Source organism: Phaethon lepturus, unplaced genomic scaffold (genome assembly GCF_000687285.1).
Source record: "Phaethon lepturus isolate BGI_N335 unplaced genomic scaffold, ASM68728v1 scaffold1193, whole genome shotgun sequence".
Taxonomy (NCBI): Eukaryota; Metazoa; Chordata; class Aves; order Phaethontiformes; family Phaethontidae; genus Phaethon; species Phaethon lepturus.
In genome coordinates, this window is record NW_010528149.1 from 81,535 (window position 1) to 95,583 (window position 14,049).

Consider the following 14,049-nt stretch of genomic DNA (forward strand, 5'->3'; position numbering starts at 1 on the left):
ATTGGGGAGATTTAATGGTATGTATGCATGGATATAGATTTAATACTATGTTTAATTGACTAATAAAGCGGTGGCCTCAGAGATAGAGTGCACATCGACGCCCCATTGGGGAGATGGGGATTTAATGGTATGTATGCATGGATATAGATTTAATACTATGTTTAATTGACTAATAAAGCGGTGGCCTCTGTGGAGTTCATGGAGACTTAATTTCTGTTAAGTTGATATTATTACAGACAGGTACTTTGAAAGATGAATCTTTCATAAACCAAGGGGAATATTACATGACTATGCCACCAGACCTGAGAGGTTTTGTATCGTCTATAGAAGCTTGACATTACCAGCTTCCCTGCAGAGGAGAAAGATGGGCACTTGCTAAGATACACATCCAGTCCTTTTGTTGTTTCAAAGCTAATTTTGTTTGAAAGGCGTTTTTTTATTGTTTGCAGTAAGGAGCCAGAGGTACTGAACTGGAGCATACGCGTGCCGCAGTAATCGTGCTTCATGCATAGGGGAGTTCTGTCTTGGACCGTCCTGACAGAGGGGAAAAATCTGGTGAGTCCATTTCTTCAAGTTTTTGACCTAAAGTGGGGGCAGGGGCAAGAGGCAAGGGAAGGGGTGACGTGGTACCCCCTTCTGCTGGGGCACCAATGGTGTCAGAGCAATGACACTGTCTCCCTGAAATCCCGTGTAAGTGACAATCACAAACTTTAACACTGGTGTTGCATGCAGATGCAGTAAAATCATTCTCTGGGTACACACTGTACTTCGACTTTCCAGGCGTTTGCCAAACTCAAAAGGAATATCAAAAGGATTCTGGATGAGTGTCTGAAATGAGAACGTGGCGCTGTTGAAATGCATGAGGAGGAAAAACCTGGGAGGAGTGTGAAAAAGGACTATTTCTGGCCTCAACAGAAGGTAAAACCTCATGAAGTAGAAGGTTAACAAAAATTATTAGAAAAGTGCTGTGGTATCTTGTGGTGCGAGGAAGGCAGGATTTGGCTGTATCACAGAGAGAGGAGCGTCTTTATTCTGTGTGCTAGATACATTCTTGGCTTCCTTGCTCAAGCACTTAATACTGGCCTCAGCCTACTGGGCACAATACGCGTGCGTGTGCGCACACGCGCACACAGTATAAGCAATTATATGTGATGTTTCTGGCACGTAGAGTACAGAGATGCTGTAGGGACGGCCCTTTTGCTCTAGGGATGTGGTGTCTGTGATACCTGTAGAAGAGTGGTTTGATGGCCATGGAGGCTTGTTCCTGGGTCTTGAGGAGTCCTTTAACAGCTGGATTACCGGGAAACAGGAAAGTGGCAAAAATCTGCCCATGTACTACAGAATGAGATTAAATATTTCCAAGAGTAAAGAAATAATTGGTTGATTCTTAACAGCTATTGGGAAGCAACTTGAGGAAAAATAATGATGGAGTGCCTGATCTATAGAGCAGGGAATTATTTCTGTCTTTATCCAGAAAATTCAGGTCTACTTTGCTTCATTGTTTGACACGTTATTCAGAAAATGAGGGATAGATCTGTACTTTTGGCATGTATCAAACGTGTAAGCATGATATCCCATCTGGCTCACTGGAGTTAGATTAAAGATTTCTTAGGAGAAAAAAGGAAACTTACCATGAACAGTCCAGTGAGCGCTCAGATCCAGTAATTGGGTTATCTGCTATGAAAAGAAACCGCTATCCTGATCTCAGTGATGTTACCCAGACTGTTTGTCAAGTTTAAGAAGAGAGATAAATAAAATATAAACCATTTGTTTTTCAGAAAAATAGGCACTCTCAGCCCAAAGCACCCGGCAAGAGTGCTGCCCAAAGGATGATTTGTTTCAAAGCAAAGGAACAGGGTTTGGGCTTGGAAGAGGTCATACAAGTACACAAGGAGAATTGGTAAGAGCAGAGCAGCTAGAATGTGATTTTATTCGTTTTGGACTTAAAATCCTGAAAACCTGCATGGAGCTGGTGTCTGAAGTCTACAGGTGCTTCAGTCTGTACCGTTGAAGTTGTCTTTGCAGTCCCTGGAGGTCTTCAGTCTGTTGGCATCTTCCTCTCAACCAAACAAAGCATTACAGACGGTCAAAATGCATTTCCTCACTTATCGCTAGCTTGGTTTAATGCAGTAGGTGTGCTCTGAGAATGCATTAACTTTTGAAGCTTGAGGAGGTTTCTGTGTTCTTTCAAACCACTACTGAACTTACCAGTAAAACGTCTCTTAATTCTTTCTAAAGTTGGAGGTTTACACCAATGCATCGCTCATCTCGTGTTTTTTTAATTGATGTGGAAAATCTGAAGTCATAAAATCTTGTGTGACTACAGGACATCAGGATAAAACAGCAGGTAAGAAAACTTTGATAATTTGGTGTTTGAGATACAGATCTATATAACTAAAAATTGCCCAGGATTTAACTGGGCCTCTGTTGACCATTAACAACTCTGTCTTTCTAACATTCACAATTAAAATTTTAAAGACAGCCAGCTCTAGCTTATCTTTGCTGCCTGTCTTTAAATGCAGAGTGAACAGGTTTCAAGCTGACTGTCACAATACGTAGCTTGACCCAAACCTCTGATTTTAGCAGTCTTTGAGACAATTACTGCGCCTCAGTTGCAGGGTGGAACAACCTCTAATGGGGTGCATATAGAGAGACCTGGCACTTGGATTGGAGGCAGGTGCTACTCTTGCGTCTTTTCTCCATGAGGACAGAGTAGGATGATGGAGGCTGCTGTCATGAGTGCTCTTCTGCTCAGGGTTGTCTTCTCGTGACTCATCTGACTCTTACTAGGGTGGTTTATTGTCATCTCCAACTCTGTTAAAACCAATGTTTTGACGTCCAAGTCAAGGGTAATTTACTGAAGGAAGCCTAGGGAAGCTTTTCACCAGAACTAATGGGGTTTATTTAAAGCACTCGCTAGTGACTTAATGACAGGGCTCTGATGAGAGGCAAGGTGACCGTATAGAATGGAACCTGGCAACAAAATTTTGTGTTGGTCCCTTCCATTGCTCTCACTTTGATATCAGCAAATTCAGTAAATGCACACCGCCATTGGTCAGGGTACCTGTAACTAACTTGTGAAGAATCTTTATTTTAAATCTTGAGAAAAAGTCTTTTTAAAACATTGAATTATAAGCTGGCAAGAGGTTATACAGTACATTTGATAAGTGTCCACATGTTATTTTAGCGTAATTTCTCCTGCTTGCCCTAGTATTTAAGCAAGAATTTCTTTTGGCACAGTTACCTATTTATATTAAACCCTAAGCAGGAAGGGCAGTTATAACCTACTTCATAGAAGACCTCAAGCCATATTCTCATCTCTCTCCTGAGGCTCACGTGAAAATGGCAGATCTGCTCTGTCCTGGCATGGCTGTATGGGGGCTGCCTGAAAGGGCGGGTGCCGCAGGAGCTGGAGAAGGATCATTGCAACAGAACCACTGACCGACCTCGCCTCATCTCTTCAGAAACACGGAGAGAAGGTGACGACATACAGTGTCATGGCACAACCAGCTGCAGAGGTGAGTGACTGACTGAGAGCTGTAGCAGCTCTTTCAGAGCCAGGCTTGCAAAGACTTGCCCTCGAGAAGGGCAACGAAGCTGGTGAGGGGTCTGGAGCACAGGTCTTCTGAGGAGCGGCTGAGGGAACTGGGGTTGTTCAGTCTGGAGAAGAGGAGGCCGAGGGGAGACCTTATCGCTCTCTACAACTACCTGAAAGGGGCTTGTGGTGAGGTGGGTGTTGGTCTCTTCTCCCAAGTAACTAGTGAGAGGACGAGAGGAAATGGCCTCAAGTTGTGCCAGGGGAGGTTTAGATTGGATATTGGGGAAAAATTTCTTTACTGAGAGAGTGGTCAAGCATTGGAACAGGCTGCCCAGGGAGGTGGTGGAGTCACAATCACGGAAAGTGTTCAAAAAATGTGTGGCTGTGGCACTTCGGGACATGGTTTGGGGGGCATGGTGGTGTTGGGTTGCCAGTTGGACTTGATGATCTTAAAGGTCCTTTCCAACCGTAGTGATTCTGTGACTACTCCAGTGTTCAAAGCTCCACAGTGCTACTTGTTTGATTGTAACAATGAAATACAGTCACAAAACACAGAGACCCCAAATCCTCCTCATGTCACCTCAGTACTTCTGTTTAGTAGTAATTCTGCTGAATGCTGAGTTCTAAGGGCCAAAAAACTCTTTCAGTCTTACATTGATAGGAGATAGATTTCAATTTTAACCAGGGAGTCTCAATCTCAGAGCGCTGTAAGTAATGTGGTAGATCCACTGTAGATGAACCAGACCAAAACGTGTTAAACTTGTTAGATGCCAAAGAATATAACAGTTTGTGCAGGTTTGGTTGTGTGTGGAACTATGGTAGCTGCTGCTTCTTGTAAAATGGACATTTTGTATTGAGGAAACTCTTACATTACCTGTGAAACTGTTCTTAAAAAAAGCGAGGCTGAAAACTGTCATTCTTCCTTTTGAATAATACATATAATGCTCTCGTCATATTACAGTGAAATGTACTTTTATTTCTAAATTTGGTAGCAAGAGCTAAGTGCTTAGCGACTTCATTTTGGTTGAATTGTCATCTTTTTCACTGCAATAAAAATGAGACTTTTGGTCTAGAAATAAAAACAAGATTTCCAGTTAGTAGCAAGTAACAGCCTCCTTTACTGATTACTTTAAAATAAGGACAAGGCATCTCAACTATTCACAAATACTTCTGACATATTACAAAGTAATATAAAAGAGAAAAAAATCATTATCATATTTGAAGCAAAATAGTTTTAAAATGTTTACAAATACATTGTTTTTTCCTTTTCAAAATGTTTGTCGATACAGTTTTCCAGGAAACTATCTGTTTGGTCCAATAAACTTCTGCTATACATATGGTGCTTTGTCCTGGGGGACAAACTGGAAAAATATTTTCAAAACAGTACTTTGTCACAAACAGGGGCTTGGAAAATGGCCTCTAACAGTCTTGCAGTTTTGTCTCTGTGGACTTTGTGTAAGGCTTAACATGAATCTTTTTGTAACATGATGTGAAGCTGACATTTATTTTACTTTGTTTTTAAGTATTTAAAAGATCCAAGACCTATTTCTTCTATATATATATATATTTGTGAAGCTTTAAGGCTGCATCACTAAAAACATTTTATCAATCTTTTTGTCACTTCCTTAAATGTCACAATTACTTTGTCAAATTCAGAATTGTTAGCAGCCATGATGATGATTTAAAAAATCCCAAACCAAACAGATGAATTCCCTGGGAAACTGCACACCACAGGCATGATATGTAATTAAAAAATTAGTCCAAAGTTCTGATAAATATTTAGTTCCAGCTAGAGCTAATAGTTGTTGTAGTTCTAAAGAGTAAAATGTTTATTATATACAGAAGGGTTGGATGGAATATGGACATTTGACAAAGATCACTTCAAGGCATTTCACGGTCTGAGCTGTTCTTACAGCATTAAGGCAGCTGCCCTTTTGGCTTATGCGTAGGCTCGTACCACCTGGGGGACGGGAATATTCCTGCTAGTGTCAAGGGGCTCGATCTTAGAAGATGCAAGTTGTCTTCTCCAGGCTGCTCAGTCTTCAACTGAACCAGGAGTTTCTTGCAGGATTGAGAGCCCTTTCGGTCTTACTCCTGAGCTCGATGCAAACTTGTACAGCATTATCAGATGCCAGTTTACATCAGGTAAGGGTTTGGTCTTTTGCCTTCAGCGTATTACAACATGAAAAACTGCACCAGCATTTTTCAATGAGCACCATTAAATGACTTTGGTAACGTATCTATCGGCACGACCAGCGGCATCAGAGAATATGCTGAACTCCTGTCTTGTACAATAAGAAAGCACAGCTGCCAATTACCTTGCAACTAGAGTCTGTAAATATTAAAAACATAAATATGTTAATAACCATACACATATACACAAAACACAGCAGTAGCAATATTACAGGATGCAGTGCCTACTCTATATAACTGCTTTTTGTTAACACAGATACCACACCAAAATAAATGCCGCGTAATATGAAACAAACCCTTCTTCAAAGGTCAATAGCAGTAAACCAAAGTTCAGGTCCAGGCTTCTGGTAATCTGAGGTGACAACCTATACCAATCCCACTGTCTGTCAAATCTAATCAATGAAAGAGTAGCACTATGGGAAGATAATGACTATCAGTTAACACTAACACTTACTGAGCTGGAGTTTTCTTTTCCCACCATTTGTAATTAATTCTCCCTTTTTCACAAGTGCTCTTAGTGTGAGCGCCCACCAGGCTTAACAGGGGACAAAGTTATTACACATGGAATATGATTTAGGGGTAAGGATTAATAGAAACAATCAGCACAGGATTGCAGTTGCTGATTCCTGGAAGGTGCTCTCCGTGGTTTTAAGTGAAGTTTCAGTGAGATTGCACTTAGCGGACCACTAAGGAGTTGCCACTCTTCTTTTTTGTGCAGTTCTGTTTCAAAGCTTGGTAGGAAGAGCATGAGAAGGGCTCGAGGAGATGACTGTGCTGGTCCCTTGTCTCTGCTAATGCTCTTGAGAGCAGCGTCCTCTCCTCAAGATAACGTCATCTAGTCCAATATCCCCAGTTCTTCCTTTCCCTTTCTCCCCTTTGAAAATAACCTGGGAAGAGAAACAGAACAATTTGAGTGCAGAAATAAAGTGAAAGGAAAGAAGCTTTTGTTGAGAGGTCTCAACAGTAAGAAAGCTCAGGCAATCCTAACTGACTCACAAAAGTCTATTTATTCTGCTCAGAATTATGGATTTTTTTTTTATTTCTGATCCTCTCCCTTCTCTACTTTTGCAGGATCTATGTGACGAACCAGCAGTTCAGGGCAGAGTTGCTCCAGTTGCACCACCTGCTGAGGTGAGATGAACTTCCACCTAAGAGAATTTTGGGCATTTTCTACATACTGTCTCTGCACTGTTTTCGTTGTCCCTCATGGAAAACACATAAAATCTTCTGTATTCTGAAAAATGTTGTCTAATAGAGGAGCTTTTAATTGCTAAAGCAGCTTGCAGCTGCCTTAGTTGTGGGAAACTAGCAACACCCATCTTTTCTTTAACAAATTCTGGCTCCTGCAGGCTCATGGTAATCTACAGAAGCACTGGCCCCTCGCAAAATGGCAGCGGAAGTTTGGGCATTGGATTTAAGCAGATCATTAGCAGTCTAGATTTAGCCTGAGTGGGAGAAATTCAACAAATATAAAGCTTGACTACAGAAGGACTGGATCGTAAATCAGAGGTGATATACACAGAATGGCCAGCTGAATTTAAGAAACACTTCCCATAACTCAGCCTTGCTCACCTGTGCTACTCATGTAGATTCAGAAGCCTGAACTGTTTAATTCAGTGAGTGGTTTTGACCGTGGCTTAAATATTATGCGAAGCCTACAGCAAACCTTTTTAAGAGTCTGCTGTTATCACTGAGCTGGAAAGAGTTAATACAGATTCACAGATCAGAAATTTGGATGCTTGCTGAAAGCACACTTTCAAATAACGAGTAGGAACAGAGAAACTTTGTGTTGAATATACAGGATTTTTTTTAGAAATGGAAGAATTTAGAAATTTTTTTAATTCATTTTTTCAACATAGAGTTGAATAATTTTATTAGAAACGATTTATTTGGGGTGTGTTTTAGAAATAATCTACACAGAGCTTATTCATTAGGAAGCGTGATGAAGGATTCTCCTCAGGTTTCCAGTAGGCCCCCCTACAATTGCTAGCGTTCAGTTGCCTTTGGTTTTTAATTAGCTAGAAAATAAAGCTTCTGTATTTCCACCTGATTTCTCTGTGCAGAGGCTGTCGCTGCTTACCTAGAGTTTTCTCTCATTTCCCTGATCCTTGGAATAAATGTCACAGTGGTTCCGGGCTGCAGCCCAGGCTCCCCATGCTGGCTGGAGAAGATCCCAAACCGGACTGCTCCGTACGCTGCCGTGAGGCAGCCCTGGCCTGCGGACCAGCGATGGGTTAGGGTCGGCAAGCCACCCCAACAGCTACTGCTGAGGTGGTCAAGAGGGGCAGGGACAGCGCAAAGGGGAACTGCTGGTCTTGTTTGCTGGCTCTAAAACTTATTTGCTTTTCTGCCGGACAGTATGTTAGCGATACACACGTAGTTAATGAACTGCTCTGTAAGGTGAGACAGACCCGAGGATTGCAAGAAGTGCTGAACTTGGTGGAAAAGGGTGAGAATGGGGCACATATATTGTTCACCCGCTATAAACTTCCATATTCTCGGCCTGATATTCATTTACAGCTAACAGAAGGTCAGGTGTATTATTTACTTTTCCTGAGGTAAAGTTTTCAGAAAATTAACTGCACTAGTTACAGCCTTAACATTAATTTTGGAACCACATACTGTGTGTGTGGTGTAGCCTGCTCCCACCGTGAACATTGTGATGTATGAGATTTTTTTTAGACCACCTGATGGAAGTCAGAGCAAAACAGGCCCTGAAGCAGCCAAGCCCCTTCTCAGATCTGAAATAGAAACCATCTTCAAAGCTAACCAGAGGTTGAAGAAAAATGCTGAGCTTTTGATACATCAGTTTATCACCCAATGTTTCTGAGATTTGCAGGCATTAAAAGAGTCTCCATGGCACTTCAGACAGCTTCCTCCGATTGCACTAAGACGATCTGTGTTATTGGCATAGTTAGGTCATCATTTACCTTCTTGTCCAGATTAGCTGCAGGTATGCTGAAGAGTGTAAAACCATGTGAGATTGCACATGTAACCTCCCTGCATTATCAAAAATTACTTATTTTCAATATCTTTGCCCTGGCTTAGCCACTTATTAATCCGTCGGGCATGATTCTTCCTATTTCATGGCACTGTTATTATTTAAAGCATTGTTTATGAGGAATCTTGATACAGGCTTTTCGGAAATCCATGTACAGCATGCCATTGCTCATTAGACTGCTCTTTCCTACATGATGATTCCCTAAAAACAGGCTCTACGAGGCAGCTCAATAAGGCTATTTTGTAGTTTCCTACGTGTCTATTGCTGTAACTGGGCTGTTTTTGCAAAAAAATTAATTTGACAAAATGCACAATGACGGTTTTACCCTTAACGTGATTCCATTGGCAGGGATCAAAGAAGTAAAACACAAGCTGAAATTGGGCCCAGAAAACAAACCGTCCGGCTCTACCCCATCTAAATGTCTCCAGCTTCTTGTGCGAAAAAACCCAAAAGGCAGCACATGCATTGGTACTTACGCTCTTGATGCCTACTCCTCGTAAATTTATGTGTGTCTCTCTCCAGCCATGGCCACCAGTTCTTCCCCAAATGGCTGGTCCATGAGCACCGTTTTTCCTTACGAAGACCTGGAGGGCACCAGAATGCAGTCCGGGCACCTTATGCCTGAACGACAGACACAAGTCGCCAGCCTGAGCCGCGTGACCCAGGGGCAGAATGAGATGTGCTGCTCTTCCCTCTTTGCCTTTGGGGTTGGAGACGGTAAGATACTGTCCCCCTGCAAAAGAAAAAGCAGTTAGGTTGGTTTTTTTTAAATTCTGCTATGTTGCAGGACCAAATGCACACGAGTAATTTAAAAAAATGAAAAAATAAAAAAAGGGCTCCACAAGGTCCAGTGAGTCTTAAATAAGGCATGTAACTGCTGGAATGTGAACCAGAACTGATGCAGCTGCCTCCTGCTCGGCAAGATTCACAGTGCTGCTCTTCCGTGTACATTAGTACCAGGTTAGGTCTTGCCCATCTAACTTCTTTTTTTACAAAGCAAATAATACCCCTTTTGAAAAATGAAAATTTCATATATTCCTTCATTTCTGACAACTCCTTGGTCACTGCATGATTTTAAACCCACAGCGACATGAAAGCTACTGTGTACATTTAAGCACTTTGTAAGCTGCAGTTTTTTGCTATCAGATAGATGAATGAGAAGGCCAGCATAAATGTTCTCATGTAACTGAGCTACACTTCTGTCCCATGTCTTTTGTTTGGGAAATGTGTTAACAGGTTAAGTCTCAAAGCGTATCCATTTGCAAACATGGAGAGTCTTTTTATTTAACCGTAATTTAAACTCTTAGTCTGGATTAGAGACAGAAAGCTAGAAACAGTAATGATTTTTAAACGACTGTTAACTTGACATACTCCCTGAAGTCTTCTGTAACAGTAGTAAGTTGCCAGTGAACATACATATTTAATTCAAAACCCTATTATTATCTCTGATCATGTATGAAGTAAAGGGTCCTTCACAAAAACACCTAGTATGTGAAAAGTAAAGGACCTTAGGTACAGCAACATCCATTAAACCTTAAAAAAAAAAAGAGGCACATACTTCCGTAAGTCCCACATATCCTTTCCCATCGGCACTCAGAACTAAATAAATGAGACTTCAAATCTTGGAGAAAACACACACCTGTAATTTTTTTGGTACTTTTCATTAAAATTTTTGCAAGCTGGATGATAACTTTAAAATTTGAAATGACCAAAGGGATGAGGGCTTACTTCTAAAAAATAAATTAAAAAAAAAATTCTTATCTTACTCTGAATCTTTTTCTTTTTAAAATGGGATCAGGTTTTAAAAAAATTTTTCAGTCAAAAAATCCAAGTTTAATGAACTTACGGTAAAGGTGGCATTTAAGCTCCTTAGTTGAAACCAATGATGTAGAAATATTGGGGGTTTGTAATATTGTTGACATACCCAGTCTTTACTTAATTATACAATAGAAAAATATTTTTCATTTAAATTGTCACCCTGCTAATACTCAACCAGAGCTTTATTTTTTTTAAAGCTCATTCATGAAAGCCACGAGATTTAATGAAAACATAGCAGGGCTTGTCACACACTTAACAGGAAAGACAACCTTGTCTCCAATTCACTCCTACTGAGGTTTTTAAGCTCTCTGGTCTCAATGAGATTTAACAAAGCAAAGCATTATGCTGCTGTCTGGGGACCCAGATCTGCATTTGGCATCAAGTGGGATCCAAGGATCTGTTTAAGTTTTTTGTTGGTTTTGGGGGTTTTTTTTAATGCACTGTTTTTGCATCAAGGCCACTAACTCCTAAAATATAAGCATAACAGTTTCAGTAAGTGCACCTGTATGTTGTAGATACAATTATATCACTGTAAAAGTACTGACTTGACTCATTAACTGCCTCTGCATCAGATAGTCACAGTGACTGAACCCAATCGACAGGAAACAGATTTAGGTAAGCACAAAGCCAACGTATCTGTAGGCAAGCCCCTACAGGAAAAGGTCCCCTCAAATCAGAATTTTCAGCATCCAGATAAGCTTATAAGGCTTCAGGGTGGCACCTTTCAAAATGCAGATTCTGATAAACCAATAAACAGCAAACTTCGAAAGGTGAAAGCAAACACTCAGGAACAAGCTGTGAAAATAAATCTCTGCAACAAGGTATTCCAGACAGGAGGGAGTGGGTGGGTGACTTCAAGGGACTAGTTTGAACAGGTTATGTCAACAGCAGCAGAACATACCCAGGAAACAAAAAGCTGACATTGTCCCTGACAGGGAAGCAAGGCAGGAGGAAAAAAGTTTAAAAAAAAAAAAAAGCAGTTAAAAATCATACTTCTGGAACTTAGTATGCATGAACACTGATTTTTGAGTACAGATAATGAATATGCTTTAAGTGACTGACTTTCTCGGAAACAAAGCGGTTTTAAATCCATTGTTTCAAAAAGATGTTCAGATTATGTGTGATCTTTTTTAAAATACCAGTCTGCAAGCAGGAGACAGCTACCTGTTTTCTCAGGAGGAAGGAGCTCTGCTGTCCGATTCACTCATGAATTCGTGAGACTTTTTAAGTGTCAGAAGGGGCGTGCAAAATACTAGAGCACACCTGTGGGAGGGGAGGGGGCCTGCCCAGCAGTGGAGACAGCGTTCCTACTCAGCCAGCTGAACAGCCTGCAAACGGCGCCAGGTCACCTGCTGCGGTGGCAAATGGCTGTCTCGTCACTGGCAGCGTAAGGACAGGCATTTATGTTGAGGTGGCGCAGAGGGAGAATGGCTCTCGGTGCCCTCACCCTCCCCTCAACTTAACCTGTAACATTTTGCTGCCTGAGAGCACGTTTCCTTCCGAAGTCTGCCATCCCCTCACAGAATGTAAGCATTGTGCGCTTCAAAGGCTGCTCTCGCGGGTATGAAGTAATCCCGTCATTACGGGGAGCCGGAGCTGCGTGTCTAATCCCCGGCGCTGGGGGAAGGGGACCAGGCAAGGACAGCCAGCCTCTCAGTGCCGTACAGTAAAATCAGTGGGGGACAGAACAGGACGAACCGCCAGCGCTGCGGCTGTGCGGTGCTGCTGGGACTGCGCACCAGGAGAGCTGTGCGAGCGGAAGGGCTTGCTGCTTCAGCTGCCCACGCCGGTCTCCTCCGATCCTACAAGCGGCTGGTGCCCGCTCCCCTCTAATACTCATTGCAAGGGCACTTTTTACCATCCCAGATGTACCCATTTTCAGAAGCCTCTGCATACTAGCACCTAACTTGTCCTCCTTCCAGTTACTTAGCAGTTTTCCTATATACAGGTTGCGGTAACTTAAGAGTAAAATTCAATAAAATCAAACTGAGAGGTTAAACTAGAACATTATATTTGGCAGCAGAACAAAGACTACTTCCAGCGCTTTCTATAATTTTGCTAGTAATATGGAAATAATTATGTTTGCGTGGTGGTTTGAAAAATACACTTTGTTTCCCCATAAATAAAAGTTGTTCTCTAGTCCACATTTTTGTTCTTTCTGATTCTTTTAAGGCAGATAATCTTTTACTGAATACATTTACCGCTCCTTCAGAGACATTCCCATTGTAAAGATACCAGCTATGATAAAAGTGCAAGTTCTCAACTGCTCTTTCATGTTGGGAATCCTCAGGTTTGATTTTTATACACAGAAAGAGGCGTGGGTGCGAATTATATTCTGGAACTAAAGGGAACATCACGATGCGAGAATTGTCATCAACCTCAAGCCTGGGTGGTTCTTCCAACTACGGGATGCAATGGTACACACGTATCTTACCTGATGCATCTTTCACTGGTTCCCAGTGCAAGTCATCATCTTTGTCCTTCATCCACCCGCACAGTCCGCTATCAAAATTACAGCTGTGTACCAGCACACCTGGGCAGAACAGAGCAGAAGAGGGGAAAAAAAAAATTATTTGGGTTGTTTTCGTTGGGGAACTACAGCCATTTCCCTTGTGGCTGACACTGGCAAGCAAATAGGAAAATTAAATGCAGCAGAAGGAGCACTAGAAAAAGAATCTTCAAAAATACTAAAACAATAAAAGGGATGTGAGTGTTGTTATTAACAATTCGCACTATTTTTGTGCTAAATCTTTTGGGAAACAAAACTATAAAGGTTCACTTAGGTTGTGGCATTTTTCTTTTTTATCTTTTTTCAAAGCATGGTTTAAACAAGGGGCATAAGGTACAGGAGTCCTGTAAAAATGTATGAAAACCCAAGAAATCTCAAAAAATCCTAAACCCTAGGCCCCAAACAGGAGATGTGATCTTTACCTGGGTCATCATTTGCTTCAAATTCATCAGCCGTAATCCCTCTTTCAATTTCAAGTATTTCAAACAGATTATTGCTCACTCCAGGCTGGCGTGGAACTGTGAGGAAAAGTAGGTTTTAGAAACGAATGAGATAAAGGTAGTTAAGTGACCTACTTCCTTATCTTTAATAAAAAACAGCAGAGCAGCTCTGGGCATTGTGCTTTTCTTGGAGAATTCAAGATATTTAATTATATTTCACATGAAGATTCATAAACTTTATGCCTACATGATTTCTGATTTATGTTGTAACATTTATCTGAGCTCTCTAAAAGGTGGTTCCAGATCTGCTAAAGGCTCTTCAAATGAAAGCTCCTTTTTAACTGGGGGGGGGGGGGGTGTGTGAAGGTAAAATAAGCTTTAACCTTGAAGCACACTACTCCCCTCCAAATGTACTTTTAAAAAATACATTTCTGAATAAAACAAAGCCACATTCAAGTCCTTGCTCAAACCTTCCCCTCTACTCGCCTTCCAGAGGTGTTTATGGGAGAATCTCAACAGGAGGCACTGGTACTTGGCCCCACACGCACCT

The 14,049-nt window shown here is 41.5% G+C and overlaps 1 protein-coding gene across 1 annotated transcript in view; it reads right to left on the reverse strand.

The window, feature by feature from the left end:
• Positions 1-6,470: 6,470 nt before the first annotated feature.
• Positions 6,471-14,049, reverse strand: part of NPNT (nephronectin) — a gene marked incomplete at its 5' end in the record, with an annotated part of 48,283 nt that continues 40,704 nt past the window's right edge. Inside the window, 4 exons of the mRNA XM_010283569.1 lie at positions 6,471-6,618; positions 9,209-9,465; positions 12,985-13,083; positions 13,482-13,577. Of these exons, the coding sequence (XP_010281871.1) occupies positions 6,523-6,618; positions 9,209-9,465; positions 12,985-13,083; positions 13,482-13,577 (548 nt within the window). The remainder of the gene's footprint in view (positions 6,619-9,208; positions 9,466-12,984; positions 13,084-13,481; positions 13,578-14,049) is intronic.